Genomic DNA, 20,470 nt, shown 5'->3' on the forward strand with positions numbered 1-20,470 from the left:
ACATACATAAGCTTTCAACAGAAACTTAAAATAAGGCAATTAAAATGTGCACTTTTGGGCAAGCTTGGAGGGTAAAAGAAGCTCAAAGGCTTGAATAGCAGGAAAGAAAGAGATTATATGCTTGCATATTCACCCTCGTCTTAAGTTTATCGCCTTCGACTGAAAAAAAAAGTAAACAAAGAAAAAAGAAAAAAAAGAAGAAGAAAAGAAAAGATGAAACGATGTCAACACTTTGAAAGCACAACAAATCCCACACACTATTACTTACACCCCCATCTCATGTAACAGTTTTATTTTTTCTTTGAGATGATAATTGGCGTGCGTAAAGAAAAAACCAAAAACGAATAGTATTGTTGTTAGTTCTATAGAAAGTGCGTTTTAATTTCAAAACAGCTGGTCTTATTTAATAATGTAAGCCATAGCGTGTGAAAAGTGGTGGAGATTTTAATAAAAGGATAAAGGAGCGATAAGTACGCGACAACTTTCTTTCCGTCGATATATCTCAAAAAGTGACAGCAAGCGTTGAACGCGAACGTCCTTGCACTTTGCCAACTATCTCAAGACATTCACGCTTTTCTTCAGCCACAGCATTGAAGCTGGATTTACGAGGTTAAGTAACAATTTTCTTAACGTTTTAAAAGCAAAGTTCGGCCTATTTTTGGAACAGACTAGTTTCATAAAAGCCCAAAAGTCTACGCTTCTCACTGTAATAGACACTTATCTATTACGCATCTTAAGAATTTATCGCAACCAGAAATAATTCAGTTCATACAACTATTTATTATTGAAAAAGAGAAATAAGAGTGAGGAAAGCTATCATTTCAGTAGAAATATTCTACGTTTTTTGTTTCAGCATACAATGACCACCGTTTTTTGTTTATGCAAAACGGAAAAGCTGCGTTTACATTTCATTTCACAGTTCCGTTTGACTTCCAGCTACTCTTAAAAGTTTAAAACAAAAGTAATTCTCTCGATTGGAGTTGCTGCTGATAAAAGTCAAATGTCCGAAATATTTGGGCGAAGCAGTTTCTATACCTTGATTTCATCATTATAATGCTTTTTTTCTTTATCTTCATTTTCGTGTTTGTTACTCACTTCTCATAGTCCTCCGCTCATGATCTTATAATCTCATATCTAAAGCTTATCAACTCCGAACGTCATGAGCTGACGTAAACTAAACTCCACTCGTTAACTGTTTTCAGTTTAACCGCTCGCTAAAAACGCTTCTGGCTCAATAATTCGTGTTGCGACTGACGCTAACCGCAAAAAACTGATATTATGTTTTTTGGTTAGTATTTGTAGAGAAAATTAACCACGCTGGGTTAGTAAAAAGAAGACATCACAATAATTCAATATTGTGTCAAAACTTAAGTAATTGAATCTATCAACTTTACAATGGTTGAAAATTTAGTACTTCATTTAAAACATCTGATAAAACCGTGCTTTTTGAATTTAAATCACTTACAGCTCGGGTGGCCCAATATACGTCTGATACATAGGATTTCACGAGCATCAACCGTATGTACTAAAAGTCGCTGCGAATACGTTTTTGGTAATAATATTCGCTGGCCACTTCGTTTGGGCAAAGGTTTATACAAGCCTTTAACTATTACTGCTGAGGATATTGAAATATAACACTGTGCATCAATTTATCTTTGAAATAGCTTAAACATGCAGCAAAAGAGAATTATACTAAATGATTAAATAGTAATAATTGAATGAAATAAGTGTTTCTTTAGTTAAATGTTGGTCATGTGTTTGACTTCTGCCCGCTGAAACGAGCGCATTTTGGAGTATGACAGTAAGTTGTTGTTTTTGTACCTTTTTTACGATTCTCTCTCAAAAGGAAACGAGATCTGGCCTTGTTCATCATCTTTTTTCTTTATTACAGAATCATGAAGTAAAATAATAATAATAATAATAATAATAACAATAATAATAATAATAATAATAATAATAATAAAACTTAAGGAAAGAGCCTTTTAACTTGTTGAAAAAGCAATAAATATGAGGCATATCTTATCGAACAAATACATTGAAACTGTCCGCATCGACTGCAGCTTTTTTCGTGAAACGGCCTCAACCTAACTGACTGACAAGAAGGAAAAGCAAAATTGATCACACTAAAGTGAACGATGGCTAGTGGATGAATACCTCACACAGTTTCCGCGGTAGTGTGTTTTAAGTTCTCAATCCGGTGTTAATTAGGTTTAATAGCCGCGTTGACTTATATGAACCTGTAAGAATTAATCTCGCATCTCAAACTTTTGTTTAAATTTTCCTTAGATGTTCGCCAATTTTCGGTCAAATAAACCAATCCAAGGCTTCTACAGAGCTTTAATTGCTTCACTTTTCACGCTTAATATCCTATGACACTTAAGAAACAGCTTGGTCCTGAGGAAATTGCCTTTTTCGCTCTGGGCTATTTAAAAAATGTCAAGATACATTTAATAATTTAGCCAATACAAGCTTTCACTGAACAAATAGCCTCCAAAGAAATAATCTTGGACCGCAAAAGAACGTTAAAAAAATTTTAATCAACCACGAGATCGCGATTTGTGATCTAAAATATTTCAAAAATTATAACTTACAGTAACATGGGGAAAAAAAAATTAACCACCAATTTACAGCTGCAAGGCATCGCATATTGAGATTTGTATTCGGCAAGATGACGATTAATAAAGTTGCACGCTTCGAAAAGAATGGGCTCAAAAAGCGTGAAATTGTCAAGACGATTACATTCTTGTCTGTTTAGGGTCATCGTAATATTTACCGCTAACAAATCAAATGACCACAAAAAACATTCCGTTTTTCGTTTCTAGTCCAATATAGCCGTAACAAAAGCGAACTCGCAAAAACAGAAAAACAAAGCAATCACAAATTATGGAGAAAAAAAGGGGGAGGGGGATGAGAGACACTCTTTATATATTATTATTATTATTATTTTTTTTTTCCTGTTTTAGCTTTTCTTGCCGGGTTGCCTTTTACGCAGACAAGTAGTCTGTCTGTCTTTTAGGGTGACAATCGCCTTGTCCATTATTGTTTGACTATCGATTCTATTATCTGATTTTGGCCTCTTGAATACCAACAGGTGGAGGGTGCCTTCAGAATTGAATTGATTGGTTTTGATGACATAAACATGATTAAATTCAGAGCTCCTAATTCGCCCAGCAACATGAATACAGAGGCGGATGTGGATCTTTGAAGCAAATGGTTCCGATGTTGACAATCGCGAGGTTTAATTTATTATCATGATATAAAAGGCTTTTAGTTTACTGAAAGCCAAAAGCCAGCGAAGACGCTTTGGATTGATTTGAAAGAGTACGAGTATCAGGAAAGAGCAATTAGCCAACGAATATTAGGTGATCTATTTTCAAGTATTCACTCCCCCACAACTGTTGTTTGGCAGTTTGATATTGTTCCTACGTAAAAATGACAGCGCCTTAATACCGAGAAGAATATATCACTGCCATTTAGGGTCAATATAAACGGCATGTCGTCTTTCTCGTTCCTTCCTTCCACTGGGAGCTAAAGTGGGTCACTTATTTAATGTGAAAAGAATTTTCATCTGACAATTACATAAATAACGGTCGGAGCAGGGGCAATAAAAGTAAATTCACCTAGAGGTTGGCTAATATAGTACTATATTCTTCAGCGATTCTTGGGCCCGAAAAGTAAGTCTTAGCGAATGTAAACTTTTAGAATCAATAATATTACTCGAGAATTAAAATTATTTAATCATTGCTTTTCACTTATCTCCACAGAAAACCTATACTGACACAGAAGCGTTACGGAAGCCAAAGAAGGGAAACGTCCACGAAAGGTTTGTGATTAAAATTATTTTCTGTAAAAAAAAGTACATTTAAAGTGGTTTTTTTTATGGTAAGCACACTGAGAAATAATGAGCTGGGAATGCAAAGTGGGTTTCGGGCATATATATTAAAAATTATTCTACGTTACTGTGGTACATCTGCTTGCATAACAAGAAATAACCTGTACGTCCTTAATGACACTATCACACTATGCAAGGCTACTTCATTTCGCGGTCGTGAAGGTTTACTTTGAACAATTAATCAGCGAGCACGTGTTGGATAAGAGTTGGTTGGGAATAATTGTATATCACATCCAACACGCGCGCGTGCAATAATTGTGTTTTCCAAGAGAAGAAAGTGAAACATTAAAATTTTTCCTGATTTCCTTAGAACAGCAAACAGCAGATGATTTTATGGCTGTTTTTTCACGGGGATGCGACTAAAATACCGCCATGACGCGCCAATCCAGTCAAAACTACAGCATTTCATTAAGCAAATGTTCAAACAGAACTTTTTCATGGAACTACACGGTGGATTTTTTGAATTAATAGAGCGCGTCGTAGGCAGATCTATAGTGAGAAGTTCCGCTTTCAGGGTCTCTTGCAGTGCGTGACTTTTTCGTAAGGCGATTAACTGAACTGCCTTTAACCGTTTCCTTAGACAAGCATTGAAAACAAAGATTATTATATCCAAAATCGCGGCCACGCCCGATGGAAAGTTATGACGAGTTCTTTTCGCGGTTTATCTTATTGCTTTTTTGAAAAATTAAATAATTTTCTTCTGTCAAACTTTTAACAGGATATTATGTTCGCGTGATTTCCACAATAGAAAAAATAAATAATTAAAAATAGCAAATAATAAAAATTATATAAAATAAACGTAACCTGCCGACTTTTTCGCTTTCTATACTTAAACAAAAAAAGCAACAATTTAGCAAAAGACGTATATTTTCGATCACAAGGTACAGGTTTATTACCTATAAAAATCCGGCGTGAATTCAAGTTACAACTATGCCATGAATGGCACGAATGTTTTCTCTTGGTGTGCCTTCGGAAGTGAGGCGTTATTTCTGCCCACTGTCCGGTCATATAAAATTTCGGTCATATTTTACTCAAACGCCGTAAACATGTTTGTTTGGTATGACGCGCGCCTAAACATAACGTTTCAAAATCTTTCACTTCCTTGAAAACATTTCCAAGCGAATTTCGCCGCATCATATTTCTTGTCGAAAAAGTCATTTAAGGTAAGGACAGCCCTTCATTTTCTCGCGGGTCAAACGTAAAAACCACAAAAATTTCACATACTTGTGTTGTTGTGTAAGATTTCTGATATTTTGCAAAAGTATATTTAGTTTTTGTTAGGCTATTGCGCAAAAGGGCGGGAAATCTCTTCGCTTGATGCAAGGGCACAAATTAATTTCGTGATCATAATGACATCCCCCTTCGTTCGTACGAAATTTTAATTGACATAACTCGATCCTTGAATGTCGTTCGACTGTATACGGCGGTAATCGAACCTGCACTGTAGTCAAACTATCAAAAACTGTGGTGTTAGAGAACCTAGATTTCTTAAACGAAAACATTAGTTGAGAAATTAGACGGTTGTTTATTAACAATTTCATTCACTGATCTTTTTGACATAATATTTTCACCAGATACTCGATCACGTTTGGCTAAAGCAATTTTAAAGAAATATTTTTATCTTTAAAGTGTTGCCGGTGCGGAAGTGCCGAATTATTCTCCAGGGTCAGTTTTTGAAACCCTAATCTTTTGGCAAGCTTTCAATATTTAACGCTGATGCATCAAATGAACTGAGCAATGCCGTTCAAAAAGGGGTAGTTTTAAAAGAAACAAGGGAACTGTGTTGTTGGGGGCTGAGACTCAACAAATTGCTCTTGAAAAAAGCTTAGTTCACCGCCGTAAAGACATCAAAAGCTGACTTTTTGTACGTTTGCCCCTCATCAGAGCGAACTCCATCGCGAATCTCTCTCGCGAAGGTTTCAAATTCGAAACGTCAACTTTTCAATCCTTTTACAGTGGTAGATTGGCTTCAAAACATAACCATAACTAGTCTGTTTAAGTCTGCTGCTACTTACTGCTAGTTTTCTTACACAGTCGTCAGTTATCTAATGAAAGTTGTGTTCTTACTCGTTTCTTTTTCAACCTTAAAGTTATTACTTAGTTTTGCATTGAGCACACTTAGTACGCAAAATTTCACGCGTGATTGGCGCACGCACACGAAAACATGGCGGCTTTTGCCTTAAGACTGGAGTTACAAAAGAGGTAATTTTGAAACGATAATTTTAAAGCGAGTGTGGTGACCCATCAGTTTTTTTTTCTCTCTTTTTTTTAACGAGCAGTAACTTCTTTTCTCTAGAATAAATATAGAGTGATTGACGGTGCAGAAAAAGAAACAATCGTCGGAAACGTTCTCAAAGCATGCGCACACAAATATAATCATTTTGGTGTTTTAAGGAAACAATTGGTATATAAAATATTGCTCCTGTTCCTAAACGAGTATAGATCCCCCCCCCCCCCCCCCCTTGATTCAGTTATATCAGCGTAGACAATATAAACACTAAATCGGTTAAGATTGACAAAAATCGCACTGCAGGTTCTATTTTAAACGAATACCGTATTTATTCGAATAAGCGCCAAACCTCAAATTAGCACTTACCTCGAATAAGCACCCATCCTAAAAGTAGAAAAGGTTGATAAGCGTCCAGCCTCGAATAATAGGGCCTAACGTTTGATTACATACGCGAAGTGTGTGTTATGCTAAGAAAGATCTACTAGCAATCTAGCGAGCGGCGAAACCCTCTTTTCGCTTGCTATTCACGCGACTACCCCAATTGAAAAGCTCGCTCGCAGGCTATTTAATGGGGGAATGGGCTCTGAGTCAATAGCTCATGAGGCCGAAGGCCGAATGGGCTATTGACTCGGAAGCCATGAGGGCGAGAGGAATAATTGCTGTAGTAAAATCCAACTATTTGGTGAAAATATCGACACAAAACAACTTTAGCTAGCAAAACGTGATTCAGCCGCCACTGTTTTGGTTTTCAAAGCCGGCACTTTTCGCTACTAGTGGGCTATAACATATAGCCTCGTAGTAGCCCAACCAATCAGAACGCAGCATTGAAAATAGACCACTAGTTGTATTTTACTAAAAAGAAATACAGTCGAGTCTCCACGTGCGACCACCTCTCGTAAAAGACCACCTCCCATAAACGACCGCCAATCCAAAACACCAAAATATGCCCAGTCAAAGCCTAACAGTTGGAACCTCTAGAAAAGGACTACCTCCTGTAACCGACCACCAGTCTTTGCATTTTGGGTGGTCGCTTACGGGAGGTTCGACTGTGTGACGAAATTTAAGCATTAGCTTAGACTATTAGTATACAACTGACACCATAAATCTAAATTTTAAAAGAGTAGCCGGCACCGAACTTTTCATGAAGACCGCACACCGTAACCATTCAAACCCTACTCAAGGGTTCCGAAATGGAGGGTTATCCCCTCCGCCCCCTTCAACCCCGATCCTCAAGGGGGCCAACACACGCGGTGACAACGTTATCCGTTGATTGTGGGGGCTTGAACAAACAAGAACATCATTTGCCAATGAATCACAAGTGCAACTATTTTTTCTTATCTTTCAGATGTCACAAAAAATAGCTTTTTTAACAATTGTGCTGTTGGTGATTTGCACGCTTTTTCTTCCTGTCGCTACCTACAGAATGCCTTGGAAAAGACAAGCCCAGACTGTGGCTCAATGTGAGGGGTGCTGCGATACTTGTTTTCACTACTGCAGTACGAGTGATGCAACTTCAGGAGATAATTTTTTCGACAAATGCTTTTATTCCCTTAACCCCTGCAAGGACGCATGCGCAACAAATTCAGGCCATTGTAGCAGAGACTGTCTTGATTTCAATTAGTTTAAACGACCTTAAATGCGCGCATTTGAAAAGTAGTAATTGTAATATAACAGACAAATATTAGGTAGATTCGACAAAACACTGATAGTATTTAATAAGCGAAGGCTTTATTTATATACCAAGTTCTGTACAGAGAAACATTCCTGGAATAAAGTATAAGAGAAGCTTAAAAAAAACTTCTTAATTTCTGCCGATCGAGTCCTTATTACATGGAGGGAGGAAGATCCTGGCACCAGGAAGATCCTAAAAGGAGGATCATCCTAGCGCCACATATTTTCAATATTCAGTTTACATGCAAAGGGTTGTACTTGTCCCAAGCGCTAGGATATTCCAAGCTGAGAGGTAGGAAGATCCTAGCACCATATAAACTGCTTTCGCTAGGAAGATCCTAATAATAGGGACAAAACAAACAAAAATAGAAGCGGCAATAAAGGCCAGCCATTTTTTTGGGCTATAATTAAGTTGTAAAGAACTGCCAGTTGCTACTGAAAGGTAGTCATTTCCGCAAGTAAAGAGAACAGAAGGGTACAAATTGCATGTTCGTTATTGTCGCCCACCATCTTTAATACCCCCTCTACTTGGTAACCATTTGACGCCGACCGAAATTTGTGCATGTGAAAATTACTCTTGCATTTTTACGACAGTAAAGACAGAAAGTAGTTATTTGTGCAAGATATATCATTTTTACCTAGCCTACAGTGCAGGCGTTTTCTCACGCTCAGGGCGTGCGAATGGTTTTGCTCAAGAAAGCGCCATGTATTGTTGCTTTTCTCTCCCGGATCTTCCGCTGTCATAAAATCAAAGATGGCGGCTACAATAATACAAACATGAACAAGCTTTCGCCCACCCAAAATACGCCTGCACTGCAGGCTAATTTTTACCCCACTACTCTAACCATATGCAACATTGGAATAACGCACTCGAAAGCGGCCACACGGCGAAGATGATTAAGCTCATCCTCATTATCAAAACCTTTATCTTTTACGAGCAACGTAATAAAAAAATCAAAGAAGTCAACAAAACAGAGCCTAGGGAAATAATACAGGTGTGAAACAAAAAAAAATCGCAGGCTTTTACAATGAGGTAAACCCCGTTTTGGCAGCTTTAGACTCTTTTCAGTTTTATTTCTTTTTTCCATTAATAAAAAGATACTTCGAAGAGTCGCTGCAACCTTCGAATGGCTCCGTTACTAAGTACAGTCTTACCTCTCCTTACGGACACCTCTATAATACGGACACCTCTCTATTACGGACAGTTCGTTTGGTCCCAGAAATGCCAAAAATCATATTTTCCCTACCTCTATAATACGGACAACTCTTTAAAGCGGACACTTGGTTCTGTCCCTTTGGTGTCCAATTTAAACAGGTTTTACTGTATACTCTTCAAGCGCTGTAGCTGTACCAAGAACCTGGGAATACAAGGCCCGGGTTAGGGTTAGGGTTACGGGTTAGGGTTACGGGTCTCGTTGGGCATTGCTGACGGTCAACAATGCCCAACGAAACGTCATTGTACTAGTTTATCATTTGACGCTCCACAATCGTGTCTTTCTCGGTTGGGTTTACCTCTCTCCAAGTAGTCCAGGATGGATTATGTTAGACTCCAAAACAGTCGGTTATTTTCCCTCAAAATCAGTTTTTCAAGGCGCCTACGCAAGATTTTTAGGCGAAGCACGCGCGTTATAATCCTTAAGTGAAAAACACTATACAGGATGTTAAAAGGTCAAACGGCACAGAGAGGAGTACAATTAAATGCTACATATCCCTGGCATAAAACTTATTGCAAAAAACTTAGATTGACTATTATCGTCATTATTACAAAATACTTCAATAAATCACTGTAGCTAAGGCTTAATGCATTAACTTAGCTTGGAAGGACCTAACTGATTCTGCACAGACGGCATCACTAGGCTGACTGTTTCAGAGAGGAATAACCCTTGGGAAAAAGGAATGCTTATATGCATTTGAATTTGCAAACATATGCATAAATTTACAAGGATAAACTAAAACGTCTTCGCATCTCTCTCCAGTCTCACACTTTGTTTTCGACCTCGTTCCAGAACTTTCGTTTGACCGCTCCCGTTTCTTGACCTACGCAAAAATACGGGCTGTTTTGCAGTCTAGGTTGAGGCAAGCAAAACTTCAGCAAACAGGTTGGCACGACCATCAAGTCTACGTGTCACCAACTGTGGCAGTTTCCCCTTAGTTACAGATTTCTAGTATTTCCTCCCTTGCGCACTTTAACAGACCAAAACGTTTAGCTGATAACTTCTTCTTGGGCAACACCATTTAATGACTTGAGCACCGAGGATGAAAGTGTGGCGAGGTGGTTTCAAATATCGCCAAACACGAGATAGCATAATCCGAGTTTTTACTCCACGCCGACTAACAGATTAAGTAGCCTAGAGGTTGACTCTGATACAACTACTTTATCATGACTATAAAGAGAATGACTCTGTTAACCTCCTCATCTATGACCAATAGCGCTTCAAAAAGTCTATTAAGCTGATAGTTAGCAATGTTGACGAGACAAATACATCTCCGGTCAGAGAGAATAAGAACAGACTCTCACAGAAGCCCATCAGCCCCTGGCTCAGCGCTACACCGTCGAATCTCTCCTTACAACCTGAGCCTCTCCATTGCAGACAGTTCTCTAGGTCCCAGAGGTATCAATCTTCGTACAATTCCCTTCGCCTCTAATACCAACACCTCTGTAATGCGGGCACTTGGCTCTAACGCTTTGGTGTCTGTATCACGGAGGTTTCACCGCAGTAGATGAGGATGTTAGAGATCAGCAAAAAAATCATTTGTGGCTGTCTCTGAAGCAGCTGCGCTCGTCCTTTTACTGCCGGGATCCACGGAAACATTCTTAACATGACTCACGTCCCAAAATTTGATGCTTTGATCATGCGAACAACTGGCCAGCGTGTTACCATCTCTTGACAGGCGCATTCTCTCCACGGGAAAGTCATCGTGTTCACCGATGGTGCCAACGAAACGGTTCGGTAAAATATGCACCGCTCTGAGAGATTTAAAAGTTTAAGGGAAAAATATAAAATCCTTTTTTGTTCTACTAAAAAAAGGCTCAATTGCTTCTAATGGGAGCTTACCCAATGACAAAGGCGACGGCAAAACAAGTACAAAAACATAAACAAACAAACATCATCATCATCATCATCATCATTATTATTATTATTATTATTTTACTTTTCTCACGTACATTTCACAGCCAAGGTGATTTTACCATTTTTTATAGATCTTGACAGGAGTTTTAGCCGATTTTCAAGCCCGCAACCTCTCGCCCAGCAGTCTAGCTCTCTATCAACAGAGTTAGAAGGGCGGTAATCACATAAGTCACAGAAATCTCAGCGTTTAACGCTGGTGCCCAGTTTGTGCCGGAGAGGGAAAATGAAAAAACGTGGCCTGATAGAAACCTGATTCATAAAAAAGGCAACAAAGCATTCAACGGAACTTGAAGGAAACACCAGGCGGACCACAACAAACTGAGTACTCAATCATAAGGCGCTTATGCAAAATGGCGTATTGAAGTGTAACGAGCGGTTAGAGCGCTGGACTTAAAGGCCCCGAGTTCAATTCCCGCTCTGACCGCTAGCTACCCTGGGTACCGTACGGGGGGAATTTTCGGTGTTGGCCGAAGGCCGACACATCTTCGGCCGTAGGCCGAAGCTACGAGCGGCGACAGAAACCGGAAACCGCGCTAGAAAAGTCTCTGGCACCCAGGGTAACCGCTAGCTGGATTTGTTCACGGTAGTCACGAGTTCAAATCCTCGACCAAGCTTGTAAATAGCCCGCTGGTTTGCCTCCAGTCAGTCGGGATTATTAACCCTGTTATGTTTGCTAATATTTTAATTATTTGTTTCAGACATCTGCTCGGCCCCACTAGCATAAGTGCTATCAACACTGCCGAGGGTGAAAAAAAGGGATTAATTAACTAATCAATTAGCAGTACAATGTGATAGCGGGAATTCGTGCTACAACACGCACCTGATTATTCCGTCCATGGATCCGGTGCACACTACACTGTCACTCACAGCCACACATGAGTCAATTGATAGTGGATGACCCGGGAAACGGTCGCTAATGTCGCCCCATTCACCCCACGAGAAGAGGTTCAAGATGCCATCGCCAGTGCCACACACTACTTTACGTCCGCCCTGCAAAAAAACAGCGGGAACTGGTCGTCTTAAAACAGAGTCGTTTCGATACGAGTCGTTTCCATACGACCTCGAGCACCGAGTTTACACAAAAATTTCTATCACTTCAAGTATTGCTTGCGCGCGAACAAGAAAATAAGTGGGGTGAATAATTATTCTTCGTTGTTTATGCCAAGTACGTGAAACTATTTACACCTCCACTGAATAAACTTGCATCGAAACGACTTTGTTTGGAAGCGAAACGACCGGTAACCACAGCAGCAAAGTTCCCTCCTACAGTCATTGTAAAGGTGTGTCTTGCTAGGTCTAACTGCTAATTCGGGTGGATGAAATCCTGCGATGATACCATTTAAATGAAACCTCTTTAGCAGTTCTTTCACATAGTGCTATTTGTTTTGTACGTAGTTCTAACTTTTGAGTCTGTGGATGAAATCCTATGGTGTTACCATTCAAATGAAACCTCTTCAGCTGTACTTTTACATGGTGCTATTTATTTTGTACGTACTTCTAACTTTTGAGTCTGTGGATGAAGCCAGGTCAAGCGCACCACCCAAGATTTCATTAATGAATTTATCATCCAAAAGTTGAATCTATTGGTAGTTGTAGATTTCAGATTCATCTTTGCATTCCTGCATGCGTAATGAGAAGTGACTTCACATGCAAGGTACATGTTGTCATGAAATTTCTACTAGCTCAGTTTTCTTGAATTTGATTTTAATGGCTTGGAAGCAATTTTGTCCACTCAAAGATACATGTATTTCAATCCAACTGAATAAATAGAAGTTATCGTAAACATTTCACCGCTCACTTCGCATGCAGGAATGCAGATTTGGATTTGATACTGGTTGTAGAAATGACTGATGGATTCCTTTTGAATAGGTAACTCATTCATAGAGTCTTGGGGGAGCACTTGACATGGCTTGACTGTAAAATATTCTTTTTATTAGTTCCCATGCATATTCACCTTAACAATTGCCAGAGAAAGTAGCTCACTTTCCATGTTGTCTGACCTTTGTTCAATCTTCTGCCGCCGCACATTGAACACTGACAAAGTACCATCACCACTAACAGAAACAAAATAAAGCAAAAAGAAAGAAAATGTCCTATACATGTAGTTAAATGTAGGAGAACTTAACATAAAATTATGAAGAACAATACAATCCACTGAAAATTCATTAAAATAATCACCATGTACATATGTACATATTTGCACTGTTTCACACCTTGTGGCTAGAAGTGTTCGGTTTTCAGCATCACAGGCCATATCTGAGATGAAATCTTCATTATCTGTCACCGTCAGTATGTTTGATGCTTGTCTCGTGTCCCAGAACTAGATCAAAATGGTTAAAAAGAAGCACCAAAAAATTTTGTCAAGGCACAAAATTAATGCTTTCCACTACAGTAACAATAGTGATAAAAATTATTGTCAATATTGTCTTCTTACGGTGGAACTTCTCCTATGGGACAGCGCTATTCAAGGCTTGGACTTTCATTTCGGAACACAAAATTTGGTCCCGGAAAAATGTTCACATAACCTTTGCATTCATAACCTCTATTAAAGGGACAGTCACACCTCTATTCAGGGGAAACTGGGACACTCTTTCTGTGTCCCAAAACTCAGGTTTAACCTCCATTTGGATCAATGTACTGCACTTGTGACATTTCAACACAGAATTTTGCAGAGATATAAGTTCATTATGATTTTTTATGCATTGTCTATCTACTTAAAATATTTACTGTAGCAGATTTCAAGGCAGAAAAAAGGAAAATATTTATTTGTAGGTTACTTTTTTGACAATTCCCAGCCCAACCTCCATTCAGGAGACCCCTCTTTTCAGACGGCAATTTCCTTGTTCCCAAGGGTGTCCCCTGAATAGAGGTTCTGCCGTATTTTAGATCCCCCCCAGACAGATTTGAGCACTAATAGACCTTTTTACCGATACGGCGGCCATATTGAATTAATTCGATTTAAGGAGTATTATAGGATGCCCAGGGGGCATGAGCACATTTCGTTTGTTTTTTCGAGTGCTTTTCGGGACATTTTTTCCTAAAGTTTTCTTAGAATAAGATTGTAATGGGAAAAAAGATCCTTGTGCCGTGTTTGGATGTAGTAATGATCGCCTTTTTCCCAAGAAATATATAGTGGAAGGCCATATTTCTAATACTAAACTAGAAAAAGGTGATCATTATTACATCCAAACACGGCACAAGGATCTTTTTTCCCATTACAATCTTATTCTAAGAAAACTTTAAGAAAAACGGTCCCGAAAAGCACTTGAAAATACAAACGAAATGTGCTCATGCCCTCTGGGCATCCTATAATACTCCTTAAATCGAATTAATTCAATATGGCCACCGTATCGGTAAAAAGGTCCATTCTCTTCACTTGAACTATGTTTACCTTAACGCAACCATCATCATCACCAGTAGCCAGGAGATTTTCATTCATGACTTTCATGCAGTACACAGGAGACCTTAATATTACAAAAATAACACAACATTAATTGGCTAGAAAAGAGACACTCTCTTTGGATGACTCAATGAGCGCTCAGACACTGTATTATCTTGTTATTTACAGCTTCTACAGGTCTGTGTCCCTGAGTCCTTATGAGTCATTTTGGAAGAGATTTCAATTAGATCGAAGACAGTTTATCTTGATAGTAATGTTCACTCTTGTTTAGCTGGTGCACAACAGTTTATACTTCGCAAGATTCCATTTTAACTCTCCTTTAAGGGAGTCAACCTCAGGTATCAATTTAATGGTCAAGAGAAGAGAAGAGAGTCTATTTTCTCTCTTCTCTTCTTTTCCAAGGAGAGTTGACATTTAATAATTGGAAACTGGAGATGTAATTGCCGTGACCCACTGCACAATGCACTAGACAGGAAACATTTGAAACCAGCAAGGTGAACCATGCTGGATCTTGGATCCCTTTCAAATGGACTTGGTAAGACTCAGGGACACAGTCACAGGAAATAACAACAGATTATGGTATAGCTAACACCGCATTTGCATTCATTGTGGATGACTGACTAAAAAGTCCTGTCATCATTCAGCAATAAGAGTCTACATGACTGGCAAGTGGAGCTTTTGGCCTACAAAGATTCCATTCAGGGTGGACATTGTTCGGTGACCAGCCATTATTTTAAGGCCTGAACACATTGCTTCCCACTTCAAGTTATCATCTCATTTCCAACATTAAAGTGATACTTAAAAACATGTTGTTTGTAAACAAATTGTATGCTATTTTTGGTAATAATTATCGTCATTGTCTTTTTAGGTGAAAGTGTTGTGTAACAGTTTCCTCTTTGCTTGGTAGATAGTTTTCATTGTTGCATTTTTTTTCAGCTTTCTTTTGTATTAATTTTGTACTGTAGAAATTTAAGATTAATAAAATGCAAAAACATGTAAACAACCATACTTGTGTGCTTTGTTCACTGCATGTGCAACTCCTCCTGTATTCATGTCAACAGCCTGCAGTGACTTGTCTTTTGATGCAGTAAAAAGATCTGAAATTCCAAAGAACTTCAGTTAAGTAAATTTAAATCTGTAAGGAATACATTATCATCATGTTCTGGCCCCATGCATTTCATCATCCAGCATAAAAATATTAACAACAGAAGTGATGATGCCAAACTATGCTTGTGAGCAGACAACAGGCCTTATGCACTAGCTTGTATGTTTTAACCCTTTAGGACTCAATAGTGACCAACATCAATTTTCTCCCAACAATATCCAGCAGATCATCAAAAGTAAAAGTTATGAGAATTACTTAATTGATTACCAAAGAGAGAATACTTTGATCTTAAAACCAAATTCTCACAACTTTTCTTAAAAGAAATGTATGGAGATCATTCGGGAGAATTTGTATGTGGATCTTGGGACTTAAAGGGTTAATGCCACAATGAAGATCATGGGATGATACTCAAGAGAATTTTGATCCTCTGTTTTGCAAGTGTTAATGTAAGGCAAGCATAATTGTAAGGAAAAATATACTTCCTGTTTAAAAGTAAGGGTCTGTTTACAGGGATCAAGGTGGGAGACCCCAGGTAAGTGAGGTAACCCTCTTAGGTGGGATAACCTTCCTATTCATATTAATATTGTCTCTCATATCGTCACCCCACTTATCATGTTAAAGTGATTGAATCAAAATGAGAGATTATATGTACAGTAGGGTTACCCCTCCTTGGCAGGTTACCTAACCTACCTGGGGTCCCCCACCTCCATGTAAGCAGGCCCTAAGATACCACCCTCTAACAAGATGCAAATTGCCTGGCATGATACCTGATTCCTAGGGTGTGTTCGATTGACCATAAATATGAAAGGAATAAACTCTATAAATCAGTCATTTGGGCATTCATTGCTTAATTTGCAATAGCTAGAAATCTGCTTGAAATAAAGGATCCCAATGTATGTTAGCATTTAAGTGGCCCAAAAATCACGAAATAAGAGGTTTGCAACAAAACTTTTGTGTAAACTTACTCCAGAATACGCTCAATCAAATGCACCCCTATAACAGGGGATGTGATAATTATCTAGACTCTCCCATCGTTTTGGTATAAAGGGTAATGCCCTTGCATGGTTTGATTCGTATCTTAAATCTCGCAAACAGTTTGTGCAAATTGAAGATTGTCAATCATCACAACGCTGTTTAGCACATGGGGTGCCTCAAGGATCTGTGTTAGGTCCCTTGCTGTATTCATTATTTACATCTCCGATTGCTGATATTATCAATCTTCATAATCTACAGTACCATTTGTATGCTGATGATTCTCAACTTTACATTTCTTTTAAAACTGACTGCATTGCTGACCTCGCTCAAGCTAAGTCATCTGTTGAGCTATGTGTCAAAGATATTGACCAGTGGATGACAAACAACATGCTACAGCTCAATCAGGAGAAAACTGAACTGATTGTAATTAGTTCAAAATTGCGCCCAAAGCCTGCCATTTCATATGTGTCAGTTGGTGATGAACAAATACTCCCCAAATCTTCAGCTAGGAATCTTGGTGTCATATTTGATGAATGCTGTAATATGGTGGAACATGTAAATAAGATCTGCAAAACGTCGTACTACCACTTAAGGAACATTTCTAAAATTAGGAAGTACCTCACTGAGGAAACTACGGAAATTCTTGTTCATGCGTTTGTTACTTCTAAACTAGACTATTGTAACTCTTTATTGTATGGCCTCCCTAAGCATATGATAGGTAGTTTGCAGTCTGTGCAAAACACGGCTGCTCGTATCGTTACTTTAACCAAGAAATTTGATCATATCACCCCTGTATTGATTCAACTGCATTGGTTACCTGTTCACTTTCAGATTCTTTTTAAAGTTTTATTGTTAGTTTATAAGGCGCTAAATGGTATGGCACCATTATATATCACGGAATTACTTAGTTATCGTACATGTTCACGTACGCTACGCTCTACTGATCAAAAACATCTGGCAGTTCCGAAGTCAAGACTTAAAACATATGGAGACAGGGCCTTTTCCGTTGCTGCACCGAAACTCTGGAATGAGCTGCCATTAGATCTTAGAAGTTTAGCTACAATTAATTTATTCAAGAAACACTTAAAGACTGATCTTTTTAAAAAAGCATATAATGTTTAACTTTTTGATAATTTAGAATAGGATTTATTGTGATATTTTTATAAATAAGACTGCTAATAGGTTTTTAATTTATTCATATTTTATTACCAGTGGGATCTTTTTAATTATTTTAATATTATGAATTGTAAAGCGCTTTGGTCAATTAGTGGAGTTAGAGCTATATAAATTATGTTATGTTATGTTATGTTAATTGTTCATTCATAGCATGCAAAGCCCTAAAAACTGTTTAATATTATGGCTTAAGTTCCTGTACAATTATTTAAATTATTGTGAAGCTTTACAAAGTAATGCTGATGTGTGTACAATTCTGAAACGGAAGAGCTAGAGCAATAAATGACCCTTGAGTATCATCCCATGATATACATGTACATTTACACTGAAGTAACAAAACTTACATTGAGTTTACAGTAAAAGGTGTACAGCTGTACTTTTTTGTTGTTGTTATTGTTTATTTGTTTTAGAACTATCATGGCACATGTACTCTTTATACATTGTACTTTACAACACAATAAGAACATTGCAGTTCCTTAAAAATTTACATGTCAAAGAAATGCTGGTTTCTCTATTCAATCAAAATTAAAAACTTACACAAGCCATCTTTGGAAAATGCCAAAGCTCTACAAGCCTTTTTGTGATGGTGAAGATCCAAAAGCAAATGATTCTCTTCAGAAACAGAGTATGAGTAGCTGTAGAAAAAAAGAATTGTTTTATAATAGTTTTAAACGTGCACATATTAACTTTTTTTGGTTGGTAAATAATTAAAGTTGTCAACTGTGGGCACCTTTGTACATTCAATTTCTTGGGCTTCCTAAAAATTTTCTAGGAGCACAGCCTTGAAGTACATGTATCAAGAAAATGAAACTTTTTAAAAACTTTCTACTTTTCAAATCAGGGGTTACATCCTCTGATTTAAAAGCCATTCAAAGGCTATCAGTAAATGGGCTTGTTATATTCCTAGACTTTCACTCAACTAAACAGGGACTGCCATTGGTTGATTCTTGGTCACGTGGCCTTGACTAAAATCAAATGTATCCCGATCGTGATACATTAAACAATGTATCCCGCTCGGGATACATTGCAGCACGTGATCAAAGCATGGTGGAAAGTGGTGTGACAGAAGGCGGGAAAAACACCGCCAGGTCCAGCCAGTTTTCTTTTTCGTGAATGAACACAACAACACAAAAACGAAGCCTCAAGCTAAAAAGCAACGATTTTTAAAGTTATCCCAGAAGTTCCCAGAAGAAAAACAGCAGCTAGTGGAGGAAAAAGATGCAGATAATATGAGGAAAGTACTTTTGTTTGTAAATCATTTATTCAGTGGTTTTGAGAATTAAATTTGTGTTGTTATACCGTAAGTACGGAGTCGACTGTTTTGGTTCGCTCCGGTTATTCTTTTGTTGCTGTTGAAGTGAAAGTCTAGAAATATAACAAAACACTTAACGTCAGGTCCCTTGAGTCCTGATGTTTCCCGAGACGAAGTCGAGGGAAACATCAGGACTCTTGGGAAAACAAAACTAACTGTTTCCCTCGGGATCTGACATTAAGTGTATAGTATTGCAAGTTAAAGAATGCCAATGCAGTGGATTGCAGGTTATAGATTATAGAACGAAATTTTGTTTTGTTGAACATAGTCAGGCTAGGACTGGAAGTGGGCCAAAATAGTGTTCCATAACTTTATTGTCAAGTCCCAAAACTGGTTCCCAGATCTCCGCTGAGCCCCTGAAATGTGATGCTAGTTGACATTAATGGTTGATGAAGTCATACATCACTATAGGATCACCCAAAACCAGAATATAACATAGAAACTGGTAGTGGGTAAAACTAGCAGTTTTAGACTTTTCCATTAAGCCAGGGGGTGGGTGTGTCCCTCATCTACAGCAGTCTTTAAAAGAAAGTAAGTTTTCAGGGCTCAGGGAAGGACTGGAAACCAATTCCAGGACTTGAGAAGGCATGGGAGCACTATTTTGGCCCACTTCCAGTTCTTGTGCAACACTTCCCATCTTGGCCCCAGTTGTTCAAAAGGTAGATTTATAATGCTATCTATGGGATAAATTTCTGTTCAGTGGATGAAGCAATAATTTATTGGTGTCTGCTGGATGATGATTTATCCAATGGATAGCCCTATCCCCTGGGGGGGGGGGGGGGAAACTCCGCATATGAAATGGGTGGGGGTGCTCGTAGGAAATTTTGAATTAAACCCCTAGAAGAGACTGATCCGGGCATAGTCCAGGCTTTTTCTGACCCCTTAAAGAGACCATGTTAAAACACAGACAATACACATATTTTAATATTTTTTCACGTGCAACCCTAAACGAGACCTTCACAGCTAAATATGATGGCGTTTTGCCCGGAACACCCTAAGTGAGACCAAAATCCGAAATTTACACCCCTAAACAAGACGACGAGCATCCCCACCCCTTTTATATGCAGAGTCCCTCCCCGGTGACCTTCAGCAAAATTCTGGTGTGCAACCTGCAACTTGCAATCTGCAACCCTACTTTATACCCTCGCAGAATGATCAAAATAAGGTTTTACAATGAGTGAATGGGGTTTAGAGCACCCACGTTGCTGGCCATTCTTTCCTTCTGCCTCCCCCAACAAAGTGCACCTCTTTTTTGGCTTTTCATGCATGTCAGGAATGCTCTTTAAGCAGCTGAGCTAAAATTAAGGAAGTATCCTGTCCAAGAAAATTTCCCATGGAAACATTTATCTGGGCCCAGTTGCTCGAAGCATGGTTTAGCGTTAACCAGCGTTTAATATCTTGACAACGTATTGGTTTTGATACTGCTTAACCAATGGTTAAAGCTAACCATGCTTTGAACAACTCAGCCCTGGATTATAATCTACGGTATATTTTTATGATACCCTAATGTTCAAACACGTGTCATTCATTGTCCAATCAAACTTGAGATAAGGGCTTGGCATAATTTTCACCCCAAAATCA

General features: G+C 38.5%; 1 protein-coding gene and 1 long non-coding RNA gene across 3 annotated transcripts in view; one reads left to right on the forward strand and one right to left on the reverse strand.

Annotated features, from left to right (window-relative positions):
- The first annotated feature begins 451 nt into the window (after positions 1-451).
- LOC140947432 (uncharacterized) lies at positions 452-7,927 on the forward strand. 2 transcript variants are annotated; one of them, XR_012166965.1, is made up of 3 exons: positions 452-609; positions 3,765-3,823; positions 7,468-7,927. It is a non-coding gene; the product is annotated as an uncharacterized lncRNA (long non-coding RNA). The 2 variants fall into 2 exon arrangements; XR_012166964.1 differs by lacking the exon at positions 452-609 and adding an exon at positions 3,657-3,674.
- A 1,311-nt stretch (positions 7,928-9,238) lies between these two features.
- The window catches only part of LOC140947431 (WD repeat-containing protein 55-like), an 11,739-nt gene continuing 507 nt past the window's right edge, over positions 9,239-20,470 (reverse strand). Inside the window, exons 3-9 of the mRNA XM_073396539.1 lie at positions 18,115-18,212; positions 15,334-15,421; positions 14,316-14,388; positions 13,138-13,244; positions 12,879-12,978; positions 11,745-11,914; positions 9,239-10,761 (exon numbers count right to left, since the gene is read on the reverse strand). Coding sequence (XP_073252640.1) covers positions 10,524-10,761; positions 11,745-11,914; positions 12,879-12,978; positions 13,138-13,244; positions 14,316-14,388; positions 15,334-15,421; positions 18,115-18,212 — 874 coding nt within the window. The 3' untranslated portion in view covers positions 9,239-10,523. The remainder of the gene's footprint in view (positions 10,762-11,744; positions 11,915-12,878; positions 12,979-13,137; positions 13,245-14,315; positions 14,389-15,333; positions 15,422-18,114; positions 18,213-20,470) is intronic.

Source organism: Porites lutea, chromosome 9, assembly GCF_958299795.1.
Source record: "Porites lutea chromosome 9, jaPorLute2.1, whole genome shotgun sequence".
NCBI lineage: Eukaryota > Metazoa > Cnidaria > Anthozoa > Scleractinia > Poritidae > Porites > Porites lutea.